Source organism: Garra rufa, chromosome 16 (genome assembly GCF_049309525.1).
Source record: "Garra rufa chromosome 16, GarRuf1.0, whole genome shotgun sequence".
Lineage (NCBI taxonomy): Eukaryota > Metazoa > Chordata > Actinopteri > Cypriniformes > Cyprinidae > Garra > Garra rufa.
Window position 1 is genome coordinate 11,103,182 of NC_133376.1, and position 24,879 is coordinate 11,128,060.

The 24,879-nt window shown below is 38.6% G+C and overlaps 1 protein-coding gene across 1 annotated transcript in view; it reads left to right on the plus strand.

Moving 5' to 3' along the window:
• Positions 1 to 24,879, plus strand: part of spock1 (SPARC (osteonectin), cwcv and kazal like domains proteoglycan 1) — a 297,486-nt gene that overhangs the window by 197,857 nt on the left and 74,750 nt on the right. Inside the window, exon 4 of the mRNA XM_073821116.1 lies at positions 23,859 to 23,973. Within this exon, the coding sequence (XP_073677217.1) occupies positions 23,859 to 23,973 (115 nt within the window). The remainder of the gene's footprint in view (positions 1 to 23,858; positions 23,974 to 24,879) is intronic.

Here is a 24,879-nt window from a genome sequence, read left to right on the forward strand (position 1 = left end):
GAAAAATCATATAACCAACCACTAGTAATTTCTCATCTCTCACCGCTGTAAATGTTGCAGTGCTATGCAATCTATGTCTATGAATACGAAAATCCATAAGTTTTTATCAGCACAGTCTTAAGATGATCTGACTGGATTTTGGTGAAAATCAGAAAAATGATCTATGAGGAGTTTGAAAAAGCAAGTTTTTAACGAAAATTTAAATGCCAGACAGGAAATTTGGCTGACTGGCATAATTGGTACCTATGTTGTCAGCATGACCCAAGAAACATTCTGAGACCAGTTTAATTACTATAGGCTAATGCAATCAAACGGAAATTTCATTATTAATGATTAATAAATGGTTTATTTATTTTGGTGGATAGGTGGCGCTGTTACCAAATTGATGTGGCCTGGTCAGTGTGAGGTTACAGTGGCACAACTAAAGTTTGGTGTCAATATGTCAAAGCTTTGCAGAGATACAGCCTCAGATGCAGTTTTGCATGATTCCAAGAAATTTGTTGACGTGTTAAATGATAACCACTTCATATATCAACACAAAGTCTATAACTTTTGCCAGTATGGTCTAAAGTTGATCTAAGTCAAATTGGATCAATGGTCTATAGGAGGAGTTCAAAAAGTGGGTTTTCAACATAAATTAAAATAGCAGACAGGAAGTTTGGCTGACTATGGCATTATTGGTATCTATGTTGTTGGCATGACCCAAGAAATATTTTGAGACCATTCATTACAAAAGGCTAATGCAATCAAAAGTTATTAGCATTTTTGGAAATTTCATTATTAAAGGTTATACCATGGTCTGTCTAAATACTCAGTTCTGATTGGCTGGCAGGTATGCATTAAAACCATTTAATGCACATGTAGTTCCCAGTTGAGGTACGCTGTGTTTGAAGTAACACAGCTTCATTGTTTGTAGAGAGATGCACAGACGCAGGTAACACACACACATACACACTGTCACCTTTCTTTCTCTCTCTCTCTCTCTCTCTCTCTCTCTCTCTCTCTCTCTCTCTCTCTCTCTTTCTCTTTCTCGATCGATAAATAATGGAAATAAATGCTATAATTCATTCAAATAAATGTGATCTTAAAAATTGGACTAATAGTCTAGGAGGAGTTAAAAAAAGTAGGTTTTCAACATAAGCTAAAATGACGGACAGGAAGTTTGGCTCACTATGGCAAAATTGGTATCTATGTTCTCAGCAAGAATACATTGAGACCAGTTTCATTACAATAGTCATATCATTACATTACTTTTTGCCATCATAGTCTGAAGATGATCTAAGCCAAATTTGGTGAAAATCAGACAAACCAACTAGGATGAGTTCGAAAAAATGTATATATTTTTGTATATATTTTTTAAACTTTTGTTTTTTTACATTTTGGTGTTTATTTGACTCGGCATAGCCAAATTTGCTATGGTTAATGAAGAGACTGTCCTCTATCTGTGTGCCAAGTTTCATAGCGTTCCCACAAAGCAGTTCTATGGGCTGCCATAAAATCCCAGAATAATAAGAACGCTGATGGATACAAAAGATGCCTTTGCATCTTTGGTGCTTGGCCCCTAAATGCATTAATTTATTTCAATAATAATAATTAGAATAAACATTTTTTTTATAGAATTCAGCTGATTTTTGTTCCCACAAAAATTGCTTATATATTTGCCATTATGCTATATAATGACCAGATATTGGATTCAGTATTTGTCAACTTGTTTTCTTTCAATTAGCACAGGTTTTGCATTTCTTTTTGATCCAGATGAAACCTCAGTTTTTAAGTGAACATTGATAAAATTATTCACAATTATTTTTTTCAATCAAAAACAGAGATAAGCTTAAATCAGTGAGGACTACAATCAATCAGTTCCAAAATGAAAGCTAATTAAAAGAAAACAAGTTGACCAAAAAAAAAAGAAAAAAAAGAAAAAAGAATACAAAACTTGGTGATAATATAAGATAAGAGAGATTTACCATTCATTTTTTAAAGGCCAGCAATTTTTGACTGGTAAGGAAGGATTTTCAGCACAGCACAAGGGCTTTAACTTTAAAGTATGTAAACTTTAATTGCAGTAAGTCAACCTCTTGGCCTTTAACTTTTTCATTGCTTTGTGTATTTTTTGTGTGTGCATTTCACAGCTTTTAGGAAGTGTAAATTGCCTCTTTGGTTCTCTCTTTGAAGCTCTTTCCTTAGGCCATTTCAAATCTCTTCTGCTTCTCCAAACATTATTTTAAAGCAGAAGGAACTCTTTAGCACAGCAAACCCTTTAAATGCTCCTATTCTGAAACTGGCCAATAATCAGAGTGCGGCTCATGAATATTCAGTCGTTTTGGGAGACTCCATGCTCCCATGGGGCACCAGAGCGAGAGGCGCACACGTTCCGCCCATCACTCGTGTCCTGAAGGGCGTTTTCAGTTAACGCTGAGCGTGTTCGTTAAAATCCCATCCCGCCGAACCCCTGCGGTGTCTGAACTTCCCTAGCGTTTATCATTTTAATACTTTAATTAAACGTGGAATTATACTTATGTTTCTATGCGAGGCACAGCTGTTAGCGCTGAATAATCTTTCAATGTTGAACGCTTTCTTCTGGGCTTTTCTTACTGTGAGCGAGGAATGAACGGACTCGCCGTAAGACTCGTCTGAATTAGAGAGCTGAAGGTGTGTTCCTACCTGCTTAACATGCATTAGTTTTGCTCTGCAGGTAAACTTCAGTCTTATATTTTTACATAAATTAAAGCATCACATTCAAGCTAATTATTTCCACAGACAGAAAGGTTTTCGATTTTTACAAAAGCACCGTTTTATGTGTTTAGCTTTACTTTGCAGAGCGAATCGTCTATTATTCAGTTTTAGTTTATATTTATACTACTTTTAAAAATTAAAATACGCTTTATTTTATAAGTTGTACAAGGGTTAAATCATTTCTTTTTTAACTAGATTAATGTCATTTAATTTGAAAATTTACAAATTTAAGGCAGCAACCAATGTTTTTCCAATATACACTGCTATTCAAACATTTGGGATCAGTAAGATTTTTTATGTTTTTTAAAGAAGTCTTTTCTGCTCTTCAATGCTGCTTTTATTTGATTAAAAATGCAGGAAAAAACTGTAATATTATGAAATTATTGTTTTAAATAGCAGTAGTATTTTTACAGTATTTTTTCTGTATTTTGAAATCAAATAAATACAGCCTTGATGAGCATTAAATACTTTAAAAACCATTAAAAATCTTTCTGATCCTAAACTTTGAATAGCAGTGTATATATATTAAAAATTTTGTGTCAGTTAATGTAGTTTTTTTTTTAAATAATGTTCATTAAGTGAATAATGTATATTTTTAAAGGTTTCTTTAAGGGTTTGGAATATAGTCTGTAGTTACTATATTTAGTTTTACATAAAAATGATAGAAGTCTATGGTACGTCCTCATTTAATCTCTGTGTAAGTGTGTGTGTGTCGACGGCTCCTGCTGTGCAATGATAGATGATTCTTCCTACATATAACCTCATTACACACACAAACACAGCCTGATCTACTCTCTCTCTCTCTCTTCATATTCTCCAATCATGAACCGATCCTTTATAATCAGCACATTTAGCTCAGCTGACTGTGTTGTTCTCCCATATGAGCGTTTTTCTCTTTTCTCTTGTCTTGACTTTTCTCTTGTGAATCATGTTTGAGACCCTTCTGTCATCTCTGACTTCAGACTGAAATGACTGACGGCAATATGACCACACTCACTCTTGACTGAAGTACACACATCTGCCTCACTCCAGACACTTCAGATAGAGTTAAGTGAGGTAGGAGGGGCTTGAGATTGTGAGGGAGTGGCCTTAGATGAGAGGGTGTGGCTTAGGATCAGTTGACAGATGATGTTGAATGCTATTTTAACATAATTTATGTACAGTTGTGGTCAAAAGTTTACATACACCTTGCAGAATCTGAGGGATCATACAAAATACATTTTGTTTTTTTAATTTAGTACTGAACTGAATAAGATGTATCGCATAAAAGACATTTACATATAATCCACAAGAGAAAATAATAGTTGAATTTATAAAAATGACCCCGTTCAAAAGTTTACATACACTTGATTCTTAATACTGTGTTCTTACCTGAATGATCCACAGCTGTGTTTTTTTGTTTAGTGATAGCTGTTCATGAGTCCCTTGTCCCTTGTCCTAAACAGTTAAACAGCCTGCTGTTCTTCAGAACAGTGACTGTATGATATTGAGATCCGTCTTTTCACACTGAGGACAACTGAGGGACACATGTGCAACTATTACAGAAGGTTCAAACACTCACTGATGCACCATTAGGAAAAAAAAAATGCATTAAGAGCAAGGGGTGAAAACTTTTGAAAAGATATGTCTACAGTACATTTCTTATTTTGCCTAAATATCATATATTTTTATTTAATACAGCCTTTCAGAAGCTACAGAAGATGTTTCCCAGAAGACAAAATAAGTCACATTTACCCGGATCTTCAAATTAAACAAGTTTTCACCCACTTAATGCATTGTGTTTCATTCTGAATTTTGAATGATCCCTCTTATGTTGGTAAAATAATTAATATTTTGTGTATTCTGCAAGGTGTATGTAAACTTTTGACTGCAACTGTATTATTAGAGTTTTCATTGATATATTTTGAGATTTCATTGTTCATTTTTTAAAAAGTATTTATATTTCATTTTATTTGAGTTTGAGTTTTAGTTATTTTAGTACTTAAACTTATTTTATTTCAGGTTTAAAGGAACACTCCACTTTTTTTTGGAAGTAGGCTCATTCTCCAACTCCCCCCGAGTTAATAAGTTGGGTTTTACCATTTTGAAATCCATTCAGCCGGTCTCCTGTTCTGGCGATATCACTTTTAGCATAGCTTAGCATAGATCATTGAATCCTATTAGACCAATAGCATCGCGTTCAAAAATGACCAACGAGTTTCCATATTTGTTGTATTTAAAACTTGACTCTTCTGTAGTTATATCTTGTACTAAGACTGGTGGAAATGCAAAGCTGCGAGTTTCTAGGCTGATCAGATTAGGAACTACACTTCCATTCCGGCGTAATAGTCAAGGAAGTTTGCTGCCGTAATATGGCCGAAGCAGGCGGAGTATTATCAGAAATGAGTTCCCAGCTAGTTTAGCATTTGCACATGTGCTGCGTGGTATTACTGCTCCTGCTTCAGCCTTATTACAGCAGCAAACTTCCTTGACTATTACGCCGGAATGGGAGTGTAGTTCCTAATCTTATCAGCCTAGAAAATTGAACCTTTAATTTACCTTTAATTTATTTTTATAACCTTTACCTTTAATTTATTTTTATTTTAGCTTTCGTAATTTTAGTACTTCAGCTTATTTTATATCAGTTTTTTTTTTTTTTCAAATTATGACAATGACTATTTAATAGTTTTAGTTGTGCCTGGTTGAACTGACAAACTTGTCATGTTTCCAGCGGGACTGTGAGACTCATCGGCTTTCTAATGAGATCTCAAAATGACTTTGAAATCTATTTCTGCAGGCAATAACACACACTCATAACAGCGTGTTTTGGATGCTGTTGAGTCTGCGTTGTGTAAATCAGTGTCTCTAGGTGTGTTTTGCTCCAGTAGGGTCGTACATTATTAACGCTCGGTGTTTGAGTTAACCTCACATCGTGAACTTTAGCACTGCGGTTTATTCCCTTGTAACAGAAGCCCAAACTAATTACACATTGAATATTCACATGCACGTGCGCATAGCCTTGTACTCTCCTCCTGTATTCACCTCTCGTTATATTTACAGTTATTGCTGATATTTCTTTAGAAAAACATGCACTGATAAAAATGTCCTCACCCTCAGGTCATCCATGTAGATGAGTATATTTCTTCATGAAAATAGATTTCGGGAAATGAAGTATTACATAACTTGCTCGCCAGTGGATCATCGACAGTGAATGGGTGCCGTCAGAATGAGAGTTCAAACAAGTGATGCAATGGTACATTTCTCCAAATCTGTTTCCATGAAGAGACAAATCTTGGATAGCCTGAGGGTGAGGCTTTCAGCAGTTAAATTTTTGGGTGAACTGTTCCTTTAAGAAAGTATGTAGAGTTCATTTTGATCTCATGTTGCCTCCTGTCTCCCTAGTGTGCATTTGAATGAATTGATTGACACTTGATGCCAAAGTGTGCAGATGGCACAGATGGCATTTGGTAGGCAGGTGCCCTGATGCAGAGGGCATTGACAGGATGTGTGTGTGTGTGTGTGTGTGTGTGTGTGTGTGTGTGTGTGTGTGTGTGTGTGTGTGTGTATGTGTGTGTTTTAAGCTTCGTCAAGGTTATATATTTACATTCTGTCTATGCAAACAGGATCACAGCATGATAATTATGCAGATTATGAGTGTATGTGTGTGTGAATTCAGAAAAATGAAGGTCTCATTCATCGAAATGTTTTTGTTTATCTGGTGACATTCAGAATTCGGCTGTGAGCTGATTGGCCATTAGGCAGCACAGAGTCGTCCTGATTGGATAATCACAGGTATGAATGCTAAATCCGGATTGACTAATTTAGCCTCATTCAACCTTCAGTGCTAATTACAGTATTTAAAACAGAGGCAGAGTAAGGAAGCTTTCGTTTTAAGATGACTCCTGTGATACAATTATGGAAATGAGTTCTACCTGATTCATTCAAACTGTTGCGAAGAGAGACACATAGGTTAATGAGATGTGTGTTCAGAATAGCATACTAGTAGCCTGGCAAGCCAGACCCACATAAATGTAGGGTCTGGGCACTCTCCATAGACAGGGCTCAACCGGAGGGGTGGGATAAACGGTTGTCTTTCAAACTCCTCTCCACGCAATAGGATAGCGCTACAACCAATCAGAGAAGTAGTCGGTCAGGTGACGTAGTCAGAGCGACGAAGATTTTTAACAAAAATCAGTGCACTGTGCAGTCTGTCAGCTAAATAATAGACATAGATGGGCACTAAACCTTTAAAAGTAAACAAAAACATGCACAGACAAATCCAAATTACACCCTGCGGCTCGTGACGATACATTGATGTCCTAAGACACGAAACGATCGGTTTTTGCAAGAAAATGAACAGTATTTATATAATTTTCTTTTTACCTTTGATACACACCCACGTCCATCTGTCATGAGCACGAGTTTAGCATATCTATGATTCGACTCGTCACATGTGAACGCGCTTTGATGTAGTATACGCAAACACCGAAAGGGGAAATATGTAAAAAAAAAGTCCAGGATGAGTTTGCGCAAGCAAACGTAATCTTTTTCAGCTTTAAATGGGTTTGAACAACCAGGACAAGCGCAAGTAATTACCATTTTGAATAGCCGCTATATCCACAATCTCTGTGCACTGTGTGAACAATAAGTGTCGTATACACGCCACAGATCGCTTCCGGTGTTTGCGTATTCTACACCACAGCGCGTTCAGATGTAACGAGCTCCTGCTCAGGACACATGGACGTGGCTGTGTATCAAAAGTAAAAAATTATATAAATACTGTTCAGTTTTCCACGCTTAATTCACGGAACCAGGAATTCATGTCTGACGGAACTTATGGTCGCAGGTCAGTCGTCATCATGTTAAGCCCGCCCACCGACTCGTGATTGGCCCGGTACATCTTGGATTTTTCGGAAATTTAAGTGAATTGAGAGTAACTAGACTGACCTTGGAAGCAAATGTAATTTGCTGCCGCTAGGGGCGCGTCTAGATTCTAGGCTAGCATACTAGCATATTACTTTTAGTATTTCAATGTTAAGTGCAATGTTTGGGATGTATTTTATTCACAGTATGCAATGTTTTCATGTTTCTTATGCACCAGTCACCTGAGCCAATAATGCCATGTGACTAATTATTTAGAGTGGAAAATAATGGAGTAATTGGCATACTAGCACACTATTTTTACCATTTCTGTCTTGAAAACATGTAAAGATAATGCATAAGTACTATTTTCTAATTTTCTCAACAAAAAGAATTGTGAGATATGAACTCAGCATTGTGAGATAATAAACTTGGAATTGTGAGATATGAACTCGGAATTGTGAGATATGAATTTTAAATTGTGAGATATGAATTCAGAATTGTGAGATATAAACTCAGAATTGTGAGATATGAATTTGGAATTGTGAGATATAAACTCAGAATTGTGAGATATGAATTTGGTATTGTGAGATATGAATTCAGTATTGTGAGATATGAATTCAGAATTGTGGGATATGAACGTGGAATTGTAAGATGTGAACTGGGATTTGTGAAATGTAACTTAGGAATTGTGAAATGTGAACTATAGGAATTGTGGAATTTGAACTCGGAATTGTAAGATATGAACTCAGCATCGTGAGATATAAACTCGGAATTGTAAGATGTGAACTGGGAATTGTGAAATGCGAACTAGGAATTGTGAAATGTGAACTTGGAATTGTGAAATGTGAAACGTGAACTCGGAATTGCGACATGAACTTGGAATTGTGAGAAATATATAGTCAGAATTCTGAGATATGAACTCAGAATTATGAGATATGAACTCGGAATTGTGAGATATAAACTCGGAATGGTGAGATATGAACTGAATTGTGCAATATATACTCGAAATTGTGAGATATGAACTCAGAATTGAGAGATATAAACTCAGAATTTAAGTAAAAATCATAATTCATAATTTTATATCTCAATTTTTTCCTCAGTATTGCAAAAAATAATGTCTGAATTTGCGAGAATGATAATTCACAAAAATGTTTAGTATTATTACAATTATTATTATTATTATTATTATTCTTTGGAAGAAATAGGTCACCATAGAAAATCTAAAAATTATGTTTTATTAACAAGGTTCGGGAGGAACGCGATCAGATAATTTGTTTAGCCAATTATCCTAATCAGCACAAAACGTATATAAACAGACCGCCTTCTTACCTCCGTCCTGCGATAGTTTCTTGGCATCCCTCCTCCACCCCAACTCCCCACTTCTAATCTGTTTTTATCCCATGCTAGGGATAGGGGGAGTTCTCTGAGTTCGGCCTGTATTCCAGGCCCAGAGCCCTCCCCCAGGACAGCACGCCAAAATATGCTTTCTACATGCTCAAGCAGATTAGATGTAAGGGCGAACTCGTAAAATAAAATTTAATTCTAAATATAAAAAAAAACTACAGTAGCATATCAATGATAGAAAATTAACAATGAAGTAAAATGCCTATTGACTTCCTCAGAAAACAGTAGTTAGTATGCAGTGTAAGTAGGCAGCATTGACAGTATTTAATCTGAACGAAGCCCTTGTGTTGTACAGTTATCGATCGACGCAGCAGATGAGACGCCCACACTCGCAGCGATCCGTGGCACGCGAAGAGTTAAAGGTCGACTTGTGAGGTGTATGAAAGCGTTGGAGGTCACATCTAGATAGATGAGGTCTACTGTTGTTGTGATACTCAGAGTTCAAACTTCGAACCTGATAGAGAGCAAATGCATGTGCAGTTTACACAGAGAGAGAATCAATGCAGGCTCAGTTTACATGACTTGAAACGCCTGCGTTCAGTTTCTTTCTCGCATGCCACAGAAAAGGAAGGTCTGTACTGTTTTTACTCACACAGCTTTAGCAGGCTGTCAAAAATCCAGCATTTTCTGAAGAAATATGCTGTTCAGTAGGTCACACACACGCTCACGCAGGTGGCTGCAAGAGGATATATATGGAGCCAATGTTGCACTTTTATAGGATTAATTTACTGACTATCAAATCATGCCTGTTTATGAGCATATTTCTCTCTCTCTCTTTTAATTCAAGCCATAAAAATGATAAAACTCATGGCCCTGAGGGGCGGCGGGTTTCCATAGCGATGTCACCAGAGACATATGATGAAGGAGGAATCACCCGTCGAATAAACCAGCGTGGACGGGTTTTATTTTTCACTGAAATGAATTCTTCATCACTCACTCACTCCTGTAATAAAGCACAGCAGACGGAGATGAATGCGGACAGTCGATCGCAGACAAGAAGAGAGGAATAAATTGACATACTGCTAGTGCTGTTTCCACAATTTGTAGTGTGTATACTTTGCACAGTGTGCTAATTTTATCTCTGCATGAAATACTTGACTGGCCATTTCATGTGCAAATCAATAATATCAACTACAAAAATCACATTTTTGACTTATGTAAACAGGATTCCAAATTGAATAGAATTAAAAATATATATATATTTAAAATGCACATAACATTTTACAATTAGATCCCATTAGTTAATGTTAGTTAATGCAGTAACCATTCTTAAAGGGATAGATGAAAATTATGTCATTAATTACTCACCCTCATGCCTTTTCAAACCCATTCATCTTCAGAACTGTCAGGAATACGAACCTGTGTTGTTCTGTTTTCACCCGTTTCTGTTCCTGTGTGCCCTTAACTGGTCATGTTTGTGTACTCGTTTAGTCTGATTATTTATTCTGTGCTCCTGTGTTCCTCCAATTACCCCATGTATTTAAGTTCCTGTCTGTGCATTCCTCCAGTGTCGGGTCTACAGTTTGTGTACATGTCATATTCCCTTCCTAGTGTGGATTTACCCTGTGTTTTGATTTATTAAAGACTGTTTCGCTTATCTACATCTCCATCATTCTTTCCGACAGCGAATTGTGACAGAAGACGCGACCAACAAACTGTTTATTTGCGTTCTCCCCTCCGCTTTGTTTTCATGTTTTATTCAGTGTTTTTCATCATTCCCCCCATGGACCTCTTTTTCCGCCGGGGATACCTCCTAATCCTGCTGGAGCAGGGGAAAAGATCTCTCGAAGGCCATACCAGACTGTTCCTTGTCTTCTCTAATCTCGCCAACTATCCGGACAATGCGCTCTGTGCATTCTGCGACGCCAGTTTAACCACCGCGTGCAGAGCGCCGTCGTCCGAAGATGACTCTTGAGAGGACTTTGATGCATTTGTGTAGTGGACACTGGTGATAAACAAATCTCAGTTTACCGTCTGTCCCGAGGAGGATCTTGCCAGTACCACTCATGACCCAGTGCCCATCCCACAATCTCCCTGTGGTGCGGAGCATCTTCCCGAGCCCACCTATGACGGCTACTGTTCCTGAGATTAGCCCAGAGAAGGCTCCTGATCCAGAGTTTAGCCCAGAGAGGGCTACTGTTCCTGAGTTTCGCCTAGAGAGGATTCCTGTTTCCAACTCCTACCAAAAGAGGGTTTCTGTTCCCAAGGGCAGCCCTGAGAGCCCAGAGGCTTACAAATGCCCGCCCTTCCACCCGCTCCACCATCTGTGTGGTGGTTCTCACCTCGGGTCTGCCAGCCTCCTTCGGTGTCATGGCTGGAGGATCCTCTTTCTCAGCCTGCAGCCTCATAGTCCAGGACTCTGCCTCTGCCCATCGAGCCAGCAGCTCCATGGCTCCTAGCTCCTTCCTCTCCGCCATGGCCCGACAATCCACTGGCTCCACCAGGCTCCCTCGTCCCTCTTGCTCCGCCTTGGTCTGGCGTCGATCATCCTGCGCCTTGGGACTCCACTCCTCCTACTGCGCCTTGTCCCTCCATCCCTCTGGCTCCGTCAGACTCCTCCATCCCTTTGGCTTGACCTTGGTCTTCTGTTGCTATGGCTCCACCATGACCACCCAGATCTACGCCTCCATGCTGTTCTCTGGAACCATCTGTTCCGCCTTGGCTCCCCGATCCTCCTCGTCACCCTGGCTCATCGGCTCTCCGTCTCCACCTTGGGCTCCTCAGCCACCTGCTCTGCCGCTATCGGTCAGCCCCCTGGAGTCGTCAGCCCTTCCTCCTCCATGGCTCCTTCCTCCGTCAGCTCCACCGTGGGCCGTCATTATGGCTGTAGCCTGGGTCCCACCTGGGGTCCAAGTCCCTCCTGTCATCTCCCTGACTCTCCCCTCCATCTGGTCCGCTCTGGTCCCTCCTGTCATCTCCCTGGCTTCTTCTCCGTCTGGTCCGCCCTATTTCCTTCTTGGCTCCTCCTTCTGTTGTCTCCACCCTGGACTCGTCCCCCTCCTCCTCCTCCTCCTCCTCCTCCCAAGCCTCCTCCCAGGTTCCCACCCGTCTCTCCATGTAATGTTCCTGCGGCGCAAGGACGCGCCTTCCGGGAGGGGGGCGATATGTCAGGATCGTGGACCTGTTTTATCTCGTTTTGCCCCTGTCTCTGTTCCTAGTTTTCCTAATTTGGTCATGTTGCTGTCCTCGTTTAATTTGATTATGAATCCCATGCAGTTATGTTTCCCAATTACCTTGTGTATTTAAGTTCCTGTTCTTGTATTTTGTCACTGTTGGGTCTACCGGTTATGTGCGTGTGTTTGGCCCAAGCCCAAGGCCCAGAAAGGTAATAAGAACATTGTTAAAATAGTCCAGTGGGTGAACTATTAGTGAACTGCTATTTGAAATGGATACCATTATTGAATTATCGCATAGTTGCACATATTATGTTTAATAAATAGTATGCGGAATACAGAATATACTGTTCAGTATATGGCCGAAGTGTGTACGTTGTGCGCAGTTTGACGATTAGAATTGACTGCTTGGTTAAACAGGAGCTGAATTTGTTCATTCAGGCCTGGAATTGAAAAGTGTGAAGAGGTAAATATCCCCCATCCTCCTTCTCTCTGGCTCTCATCTCACATTTATCAGTCCGGATCTATCACACTTTCTTATTTTCATTCCCTCTTCGACACACGTTCGTACCCTGCAGTGAGGGTGTTTGGGGTTCGTCTCTGAATATGAATGACCTGTTTTCCGTTGTAATGGAAAAACGACTCCACAAAATGAAAGAATACACTATAGACTAGTAACAAGAGAAATGCATCACTGTGCTGTACATGTATACCTGTACATTTACTCACCTTATACGTCCGCTCACCTCATGAGATCAATATTCTATTTTTTGTACTATTTTGTTTGATTTATTACATTTGATGTATTCTTGTACACACGCACCGACCAGCAAATGCAAAGTTCAGTAACTACACAGACTGAGAGAAATGGCTTCAGGGATTTCTTACAGACTTTGGAGTGATTTGATATCAGTTTTTATACTCTTTCTCTGAACATAAATATAATTGAGACAAACCCATCTGTCATAGGTCAGATCAGAGTCTAAGAGACTTAATTTCAGATTTTATAGAATCTGTGGAATCTTGGCACAGTAGTCAACTAGATATAGTAGTGTGTATAGTACTTTTGGCTTTGGTTTCTAGGTTTCTTTTTTATTTTCATTCCATAATATTACTAATAATAATAATATAGGGATATATATATAACAATAACAATATATATATATATATATATATATATATATATAATAACAATAATTATAGCTTTCACCAGGACCTATCCACAAAAAAGTGTTTTTTAGTTGTTGTTGTTTTCATTCCATAATATTAATCAGAATAATAGTAGTAGTAGTAGTAATAAAGAGATATGAAATTATATTTATTTGCAGCATACCATATTTTATATTAATTAATACATTTTTAGATGGCTTCATTTTCTATCATATAAAATAAGTTATCTTTATATTGCAGCAAAAAAAAAAAAAAAAAAAACTTTGGCTTTGATTTTTGGGCAGTTTTTATATATATATAAAAAAAAAAAAAAATAATAATAATAATAATAATAATAATAATAATAATAATAATAATAAAGAGATATGAAATTATATTTATTTGCAGCATTGTTTTTCAACTTGTATAAATTATATTTATATTATTGAAAATTAAAAATAAATAGATAAATAGGACCCATCCCAAATATTACATTTACTTTTTGGAATGTTTTATTTATAAAAATTAATTTTAATGTAAATATAACGTTATTATAAGTCCTCTATAAGTATATAAGTATTTATTGTATTTAAGTATTATGCACTCTGAACTTAATTTAAATTTTTTTTTTTAATTTTACAACATTTAATCTTATGTTACAGTCATGAGAATCTAATGTAAATCAACATTGAGAAAAAATTACAAAACCTCAAAATACTGCATTACAATGATGAGAATTTTAAAGTCATGTTATCTTTCTGCTTATATTTTTATTTTATAAATATAACTATATTACTACAAATTTAATATAAAATACATATTTATTTTAATTCTTTTACATGCTTCTGTGAGATTCACCTCATTAAACCTTCTGCTACCTACACACACACACACACACACACACACACACACACACTGGTTTACATGTTTTATGGGGACATTCCATAGGCGTAATGGTTTTTATACTGTACAAACCGTATTTTCTATCGCCCTACACCTAAACCTAGCCCTCACAGGAGATTGTGCATACTTTTACTTCCTCAAAAAAACTCATTGTGCATGATTTATAAGCCTGTTTCCTCATGGGGACCTGAGAAATGTCCCCACAAGGTCAAAATTTACTGGTATTCCTATCCTTGTGGGGACATTTGGTCCCCACAACGTGATGAATACCAGGTACACACACACACACACACACACACACACACACACACACACACTGAGTTATGTAAAAATAAAAAAATAAATAAAACACTAAAGCAAAATGTCCTTCAGACAGAATCCCATCACTGTATGCTGTGAAAGACATCACACAATCGCTGTGTGTGTGTGTGTGTGTGTGTGTGTGTGTGTGTGTGTGTCCGCTGGTAAAGCATGTCCTCACTTCCCCTCCGACACGCTCCCAGCGCCTCATCTCTCGTTTCCTTCCGTCCCCTCAGCCTCACCGGCTGAATCTCATATGCAGGAAAATATCAAATCATTCCATCTGTCACAGGGTTGAGAGAGGCCTGAACTCCATCAATAAGGCATGTACATCTCTAAATACACAAAAACACACACTCCCTAACAAACCACTGACAGCAGAGGACAGAAAAAACCAGTGGAAGATGGACTAAAGAAAAAACAGGTGTTTGAGCATGAGACGTGTGCAATTATACAGCAGCCGAATGTCTGGATTGTTCTTTAAAATGTAGAGAAAGTAGTTTTTACTTCTTACTATAAGCACCATATTCTTCTAATGTGAGTCATATGATGGTTTGAGGAACAGACTGAACTTTAAATCATTAATCGCTGCAAATCTTTTTCATCTCATTTGCATATTTAAATATGGCATTGGATCCAGGTTGGATGTAAGTTATGTCAAACACTGTTGGTTCTCACAGGTCTCTTGACTTAATGAAATTTGTTTGAAAAAGCACAAATTATATTTGAGAGCTTCTGCACGGGTGGAAATGTTCAGCGAATAATATGTTAAATATTGGTCTGTTTCTAACACTAAAACTAATATTTGACTTTAGAAGACTTGGAATAGTGAGCAGGGGTCATATGGACAGATTTTATAATGATTTGATGCCATTTTTAAAATCTTGACAGAAGTTTTTGGCCACTGTCTGCTTTCTTTGTATCAGTCTGTTACGTTGTTGTATCATTAGTTTGTAGTTCTTTGTTGTAATTTGTTGCATCGGTATTTTATTGTTTCAGTGTATGGTTTTGTTGTCCTTGTTTAACTGTAAAACTTCTCCAAATGATACTTCACCAGCTTTTCACTGTTTAATTTGAGAAAAACTATTGTCAAATACACAATGACACTGGAAGTGACACTGAAAGACCTTCATGACAACCTGTCAAAATAAAAGCCTGGCTTAACTTGAAGAAATTATGACAGAATTATGTTATCATTGTGTACTGAAACATAATTGTAACACCAACTCAAAGACACGTGATGTTGATTGTTTTTAGTGTCTGCGTCTCAATATTTGAGGACATAAACACATGAAACTTCCTCTTCAGAGCTGCTCTGAGAATCCCTTCACCAGCTTTTCACAGTTTAATTTGAGAAAAACTATTGTCAAATACACAATGAAACTGGAAGTGAAACTGAAAGACCTTCATGACAACCCGTCAAAATAAAAGCCTGGCTTAACTTGAAGAAATTATGACAGAATTATGTTATCATTGTGTACTGAAACATAATTGTAACACCAACTCAAAGACACGTGATGTTGATTGTTTTTAGTGTCTGCGTCTCAATATTTGAGGACATAAACACATGAAACTTCCTCTTCAGAGCTGCTCTGAGAATCCCTTCACCAGCTTTTCACAGTTTAATTTGAGAAAAACTATTGTCAAATACACAATGAAACTGGAAGTGAAACTGAAAGACCTTAATGACAACCCGTCAAAATAAAAGCCTGGTTTAACTTGAAGAAATTATGACAGAAAGATGTTATCATTGTATACTAAACCATAATTGTAACACCAACTCAAACACACATGGTGCCGATTGTTTTCAGTGTCTGCGTGTCAATATATGAGAACAAGAACACATGAAACTTTCTCTCCAGAGCTGCTCTGAGAACCACTTCACCAGCTTTTCATGGTTTCATTTGAGAAAAACTATTGTCAACTATACAATGAAACTGGAAGTGAAACTGAAAGACCTTCACGACAACCTGTCTAAACAAAAGTCTTGGTTAACTTGAAGAAATTATGACAGAAATTGTTACCATTGTATACTTTATCATAATTCTCAAAGTAATAAAAACGGCAACTCAAACACATGGGACGGCAACTGTTTTCAACGTCTACGTCTTAATATATGAGAACATAAAAACTTGTACTTCATTTACAGAGTAGATGGGATTACCTGTATCTGATACAGCATTCATTCTTCAGATTGGTCTTGTGTTCACAATAAACATTAGTTTGAATATCTGCTGAGGAAAGCGTCATCTTTGTCATAACGTTAATGTCCTTTCATCTGTTAAGGGTGATTTTGCTGTTGAGTGCTTTTGTTTGCTTTGTCAAGCTGTTGTAGAAACTAAAAATAACTTCAGTTTATAGCGTTAACTTTTTAATGTAAAAGTCTTTACTGCTGACTCATGAAAACAGTCTTGTTGCAAACTAATGGGGAACAATGTCATTAAAATCACTTTTACGGACACGCACCGTTTCTCAATACTAAACACTATTATTAAATACTATTAATAATATAAAACATTATTTATTGAATAATAATATTTAATAAACAACAACAACAGCCATCATAAAAGTTGCTAGGCAATTCAGTCAAAAGTACAAAGGCAGCGCTCTGATATAAAGCATTAAATTTACATAAACATGATGAGATTTTGCCAAAACTATTTTTTTTCTAGAGCAAATAATAGATTAATGAGACCAAAGATTACCATTAGATTTACTCATAATGAGCTTTATCTCATGTTTAACCACTATAGTGGCATTAGAGCCAGCTGTAAATTCCAAGATCTGACCGAGGTGAGGTGCTAAAGTGCAGATTCATGAGCGCAGAATGGCCGCTGACAATCTGGAGCTCACATGTCTGAAAACGCTGATGCAAATTTTCAAATCGATGTTATCTTTATTAATAAACTGCATATTTGAACTATAAACATGTACATTCTTGCCTAAAAACCTCTTAATACTACATTATGTGAAACAAAAACAGTACTATTTATAAAAATGATAGTGGATTTGTGCATCCGCCATGACGCTTGGTGTAACAAGTACCACAAGCGGAGTGATAAGATTACAAAATGTGGAACGGCTGTTGGAGTTCTGATATCACTTTAATATTTCACTCCTAGCAGTAAATTATTGATATTGTATGATATGGAAAAAATATTTTTGGTCAAATCGCCCAGCCCTGAAAATCAGCGTCCCATTGTCCCATTGATCCCCTGCTGATTTTGTACGTTTGCCCACTGACAAAGAATTTATAAGTCTATAATTTTAATGGTAGGTTTATTTTAACAGTGAGAGACAGAATAACAAAAAAAAAAACTGAAAAATCATTTTAAAAAAGTTATAAATTGATTAGCATTTTAATGAGTGAAATAAGTATTTGATCCCCTATCAGTCAGCAAGATTTCTGGCTCCCATGTGTATTTTATACAGGTAACGAGCTGAGATTAGGAGCACTCTCTTAAAGGAGAAGTCCGGTGTGATATTGACCTAAAGTGTGTTGAATCATGATACCGAGTGTGAACTTACCCTTCATAGCTCATCTCGGCTTGTCCACTGCAGTCCGAAATCTGGCGTTAGTTAGCCGATGCTAACAACAGGTTGTCAATGAGAGTGAATAGGGCATCGGACTAGCCATGTAAATAAATCACTGTTTTACGTCATTTACGAGGCACAAAGTAGCGCCACACTTCATTGGTAGACTTCCAAGGGCCCTGACATTTAAAACGAGACATTGAGAACTTTGAAAAAGCACTGTTAGTTTATTTACAAGAAGATTTATACAGACATTCCCCTTAGTGAAATTACCGGTCGCCGCCATCTTGAATTTAGTCATGATAAGAACTTATCAGGTTATCAACTTATCAGGTTGTAGTTTCCTTCCTGCTCGTCACTCGACTTATCGTGACTAAATTCAAGATAGCGGCGACCGGAAATTTCACTAAGGGGAACGTCTGTATAAATCTTCTTGTAAATAATCTCCCTCGGTTTGGGGCTCCATGCAAGATCTCACCTCGTGGAGTTTCAATGATCATGAGAACGATGAGGAATCTGCCCAGAACTACACGGGAGGATCTTATCAATGATCTCAAGGCAGCTGGGACCATAGTCACCAAGAAAACAATTGGTAACACACTATGCCATGAAGGATTGAAATCCTGCAGCGCCCGCAAGGTCCCCCTGCTCGAGAAAGCACATGTACAGGCCCGTCTGAAGTTTGCCAGTGAACATCTGAATGATTCAGAGGAGAACTGGGTGAAAGTGTTGTGGTCAGATGAGACCAAAATCAAACTCTTTGGCATCAACTCAACTCGCCGTGTTTGGAGGAGGTGGAATGCTGCCTATGACCCCAGGAACACCATCCCCACCGTCAAACATGGAGATGGAAACATTATGGGGGTGTTTTTCTACTAAGGGACAGGACAACTGCACCGCATCAAAGGGACGATGGACAGGGCATGTACGTCAAATATTGGGTGAGAACCATTGAAAATGGGTCTTGGATAAGTTTTCCAGCATGACAATGAGCCAAAACACACGGCCAAGGCAACAAAGTAGTGGCTCAAGAAGAAACATATTAAGGTCCTGGAGTGTCCTAGCCAGTCTCCAGACCTTAATCCCATGGAAAATAATGGAAAATCTGTGGAGGGAGCTGAAGGTTCAAGTTGCCAAATGTCAGCCTTAAAACTTTAATGACTTGGAGAGGATCTGCAAAGAGGAGTGGGACAAAATTCCTCCTGAGATGTGTGCAAACCTGGTGGCCAACTACAAGAAATGTCTGACCTCTATGAATGCCAACAAGGGTTTTGCCACCAAGTACTAAGTCTTTTGCTATGTTTTGCGAAGGGGTCAAATAGTTGTTTCACACTTTTTTGAAATGTGTTTCTGTCTCTCACTGTTCAAATAAACCTACCATTAGATCAAGATGGCGCCGCGGATGGCAGCCTCTGTGCTCAGCTCTCCAGTTGTTTTAGTGTTTTTGTTAGTTTTTCCTGTTTTTAGTTTTGCAAACACGATCAGTTTTACAAGGGATGAACTGCTAAACATTAGGCAGAACATACCACAAAACCTCCTACCGGTTTTTGATTATTCGGACGTTTTGCTCAACATCGTAGTTGGCGGAGCGGCGGCGCCTATCAAAGGCTTCAGGACGCGCAAGTGGGGGAAGCGCGCCGGCGCACTCGTGAAGCTTCGTCAGCGTGGTTTCAGGATATCGCTACCAGGCATGCATTTGGCGAATCTCCGCTCTCTACCAAACAAAACGGACGAACTCCTTCTGCTCTCCCGGACGAATAAGGACTTCTAACACTCTGCTGCTCTGTGTTTCACGGAAACCCGGCTGACCGCGGCTATACCGGACAGCGCGATTCATCTACCGGGATATCAGCTGTTCAGAGGAGACCGCGACGCAGAATCAACGGGGAAATCGCGCAGCGGCAGGACGTGCTTTTACATCAATGAGAGGTGGTGTACAGATGTAACAGTGTTAAAGAAAATATGCTCTTCTGATGTTGAAGCGCTTTTCATTAACTGTAAGCCGTTCTATTCGCCGCGAGAGTTTTGCTCGTTCATTCTCGTGAGCGTGTACATTCCACCGCAAGCGCACGTAAGCCTGGCATTGCAGAAACTCGCTGATCAGATCACAGAGACGGAACAACAACACCCAGACTCTGTTTTAATCATTCTTGGGGATTTTAATAGAGCAAATCTCTCACGTGAACTGCCAAAATACAGACAGCATGTCACATGTCCGACCAGAGACAGTAATATATTGGACCACTGTTACACCACAATAAGGAATGCATATCACTCTGTCCCACGGGCAGCTTTGGGACTATCTGATCACTGTTTCGTCCATCTTATACCAACATACAGGCAAAAACTTAAATCTGCTAAACCTGTAGCAAAGTCTGTAAAGAGATGGACCAGCGAAACAGAGTAGGTTTTACAGGCATGTTTTGAATGTACTGATTGGAGTGTTTTTGAAGCTGCTGCCACCAATCTGGATGAGCTCACAGACACTGTTACTTCATATATCAGTTTCTGCGAGGATTTATGCATTCCTACCAGGACTCGCTTAACTTACAACAACGTCAAACCATGGTTCACTGCAAAACTCAGACAGCTCCGTCATGCCAAAGATGATGCCTATAAAAAAGGGGACAAAGTCTTGTATAAACAGGCCAAATACACACTGGAAAAGGAGATCAAAGTGGCAAAGAGAAATTATTCCGAAAAGAGAAGGAACCAATTTTATTCCAGTGACACTTCATCAGTGTGGAAAGGTCTAAAACACATCACCAATTACAAGACACCATCCCCCAGCACTATGCAGAATCAGCAACTGGCAGACGATCTGAACGAGTTCTATTGTAGGTTTGAGAAAAAACAATTCACACCTCCAACGACACCCCTCTCCCCTACTCCTGCAACTCCCATTCAAATCAGTGAAGATGAGGTGCGCCAGGTCTTCAAAAGAACAAAAGAAGAAAGGCACCAGGCCCTGACGGTGTGACACCAGCCTGTCTGAAAACCTGTGCAGATCAGCTGGCGCCCATCTTCTCACAGATCTTTAATAGGTGTTTGGAGTTGTGTGAAGTCCCCGCCTCTCTCAAACGCTCTGAAATCCTCCCCATTCCAAAGAAACCCAAAATAACAGGACTTAACGACTACAGACCTGTGGCGCTAACATCTGTCGTCATGAAGTCGTTTGAAAAACTGGTTCTGGCTTATCTGAAGGACATCACTGGACCCTTACTGGACCCCCTGCAGTTTGCTTATCGAGCAAACAGGTCTGTAGATGATGCAGTGAACATGAGTCTACATTTCATACTGCAGCATCTGGACAAATCAGGGACTTATGTGAGGATCCTGTTTGTGGACTTCAGTTCAGCCTTCAACACTATCATCCTAAACCTCCTCCTGCCCAAACTAACTCAGCTCTCTGTGCCCACGTCGGTCTGTCAGTGGATCAACAGCTTCCTGACAGACAGGCAGCAGCTAGTGAGGCTGGGAAAATTCTCATCCAGTACCCGTATTACCAGCACTGGCGCCCCTCAGGGTTGTGTCCTCTCCCCACTGCTCTTCTCCCTGTACACTAATGACTGTACCTCCAAAGACCCCTCTGTCAAGCTCCTGAAGTTTGCAGACGACACCACACTTATCGGCCTCATTCAAGATGGTGACGAGTCTGCTCACAGACAGGAGGTTAAAGAGCTGGCTGTCTGGTGCAGTCATAACAACCTGGAGCTCAACACGCTCAAAACTGTGGAGATGATCATAGACTTCAGGAAAAACCCCCCTGCTCTCCCCCCACTCACCATCATGAACAGCACTGTAAACACAGTGGAGTCATTCAGGTTCATTGGCAACACCATCTCTCAGGACCTGAAGTGGGACATTCACATAGACTCCATTGTGAAAAAGGCCCAGCAGAGGCTGTACTTCCTCCGCCAGCTGAGGAAGCTCAACCTGCCACAGGAACTGCTGAAGCAGTTTTACTCTGCCATTATTGAATCCGTCCTCTGCACTTTAATTACCATCTGGTTCAGCTCAGCTACCAATTCTGATCTCAGAAGACTATGTCAGATAGTCCGGACTGCTGAACGAATCATTGGTACAACCCTCCCTACCCTTCAAGATCTGTACTTATCCAGAGTACGAAAAAGGGCTGCCAAAATTACTCTGGACCCCTCACATCCAGCACACTCGCTTTTTGAACTGTTACCATCCGGTCGGCGCTACAGAGCACTGAGCACTAGAACGATCAGACACCGAAACAGTTTCTTTCCTCAGGCAATCCATCTCATGAACACTTGACCGTGGAACATACAACACTATACACTCTTTATTTATTTTTCAGTTATTTATTTAATGCACATACTTACTTCCAATCAAATGTCTTCGCTATTTTTGCACATTGTCTGTCTTGTATACTTGTATATTGTTCTTTTTATAATATGTATCGTCTTGTCACTGTCATTCTGTAGCACTGTGGAGCTTCTGTCACTAAAACAAATTCCTAGTGTGTGTAAACATACCTGGCAATAAAGCTCATTCTGATTCTGATTCTGATTCTGATTAAAATCATAGACTGATAATTTCTTTGTCAGTGGGAAAACATACAAAATCAGCAGGCGATCAAATTGTTTTTTTTTTCCCTCACTGTATATAGTTTTTTTTCCTCCATTGTTTTGGTGTTTCATTGTAACACTTTGGTGGATACTTTAGCTATATAATTGTTTCATTGTATTGTTTTGACAGTTTTGCTGTATCATTGTTTCTATGTGTCATACCAATTCATTGTGTCAACATATTCTGGTTTTGTTGTATTTCAATGCCTTCATGTTCCACATTTTTCGTGAAGAAGGAAATTGCAGTGTTTCTGAAAATAAAAGTGACAGGAAAATAAAAGATGACAGATGTTTCATTTTAATGAATGGTTCCTTTAAATATGAGGTACTTATTCATTTAACAGCAGTGATCAGAGCTGTAAATTGATTGATTTTGTGTGTGTGTGTGTGTGTGTGTGTGTGTGTGTGTGTGTGTGTGTGTGTGTGTGTGTGTGTGTGTGTGTCTTGAAAGCCAGTTGGCATGGCTGTGCTCCAGACGAACAGCAGGTTGGCATCAAACTTCCCAGATGAGCACACACACAGACATGTGAAGGTCAGAGGGAGTGATGGAGTGTTTGACCTCTGTTAAACCTACCTGTGTGTTTCAGCTCGCACACACACACACACACACACACACACACACACACACACACACACACACACACACACACACACACACACACACACACACACACACACACACACTAGTGCTTTATGTTAGTTCTGTATATCTGATGCTTGAAACTGAATTTGCACTGTAATAGATGGCTGAGGAAAGGTGTGTGTTTAATGTTTCCTGACGGAGATGAATGTCTCATAAGTTGTCGTAATGATCTCCACACACGCGTTATATTCCTCCTCATCCTCCTACTTCCTGCTGGAGGAGCCGCATTTACATACGCAAGAGAGGAAGAGGTGGCAGAGCGCGAGACAGTGTTTCTCCTCTTCCTCCATTTGTCAGGAAGTGTTTACACTGAGCTATTGCTCAAAGTCAGCGCTGTGTGTGTGTGAGATGATAAAGCGTTTGCCAGAAGGCTTCTGCATTGTTTCTCCTGTGTGTTTGCCAGAGAAAAGCTCTCCTCTCCTCCATCAGATTCTCTCGCTTCCTTTCATGCCATCTTAGGGAATCTGCGCTGTCTTTCTTTCCTGGAAAGAAAAAAGCAAAACAAAAGAACATGAATATAAAAGATGAGAGATCGCATGTGTGTTTGAGAGAGACGTAAACACAGATCAGAGATCAGATGAGCTGGAGGCTCTAGTTTATCATTGTAAATGAAGTCTTTCCCTCTCTGTCTTTCAGGGCTAGACAGCACTAAAGATCCCTGTCTGAAGGTTCGCTGCCCTCCTCACAAAGTGTGTGTGAGCCACGATTTCCAGACGGCTATCTGTGCCAATCACAAACCAGCACAGCACAGGTAAGACTCACAGTCACGTGCCAGGAAGGTAGAATCAGCTGGAAAGCTGGAAAGATGAGTAGTTAGTGCTAGAGCAGGGGTTTTTAATCTTTTAGATGCCACAGACCCACATATATTATCATCCTCATTATCATCTTTATATTATTTATATATTTATCCTTATGTGTAGGGACCCCATCCTAAAATTTCCTAAAAAGGTAGCCATATATTTTCATGCATAGTAGCCCTAATATGTGTAAAAAATTATTTGGAAAATATTTAGTGCCTAATATGCTCCTAATATTTAGTTCTTATTCACTCTAGGACAATAGTGCTAGTATTTAAATAAACAATAAACAACAACTAAACAATAAACTAATAAACAAAAAAAAAAAAAAATCCTGATATGTGTAAAGTATTATTTGGAAAATATTTAGTTCCTAATATTTTGCATTATATTTTTTCCCCTACTCACTGTAGTGTTAGTTAGTTAGTTAGTTAGTTAGTTAGTTAGTTGTTTATTTATTTAAACAAAATAGTATTGTTTTTTTCTCTTTATTTTAATCAATTTATTTTATTTTATTTTATTTTATTTTGCTCAAAATTTAAGAGGCAGTCATATATTTATTTGATTTTGTTTTGCTCAGAATTTAACAGGCAGCCATATATTTTAATGCATTAAGACTTAATTTATAAATATGTGTTAATTATTATTTGAACAAAATTTAGTTCCTAAAATTTTACATTATTATTTTTTCCTACTCACTGTAGTGATATTTTTTTTTCTAAGTAAAATATTATTGATTTTTTTTCCCTATTTTAATCGAATTATTATTATTAGTAGTAGTAGTAGTAGTAGTATTTTATTCTATTTTAATTATTATTCAATCTTTGCCATTTATTTTAATAAAATTATTTTATTTTAAT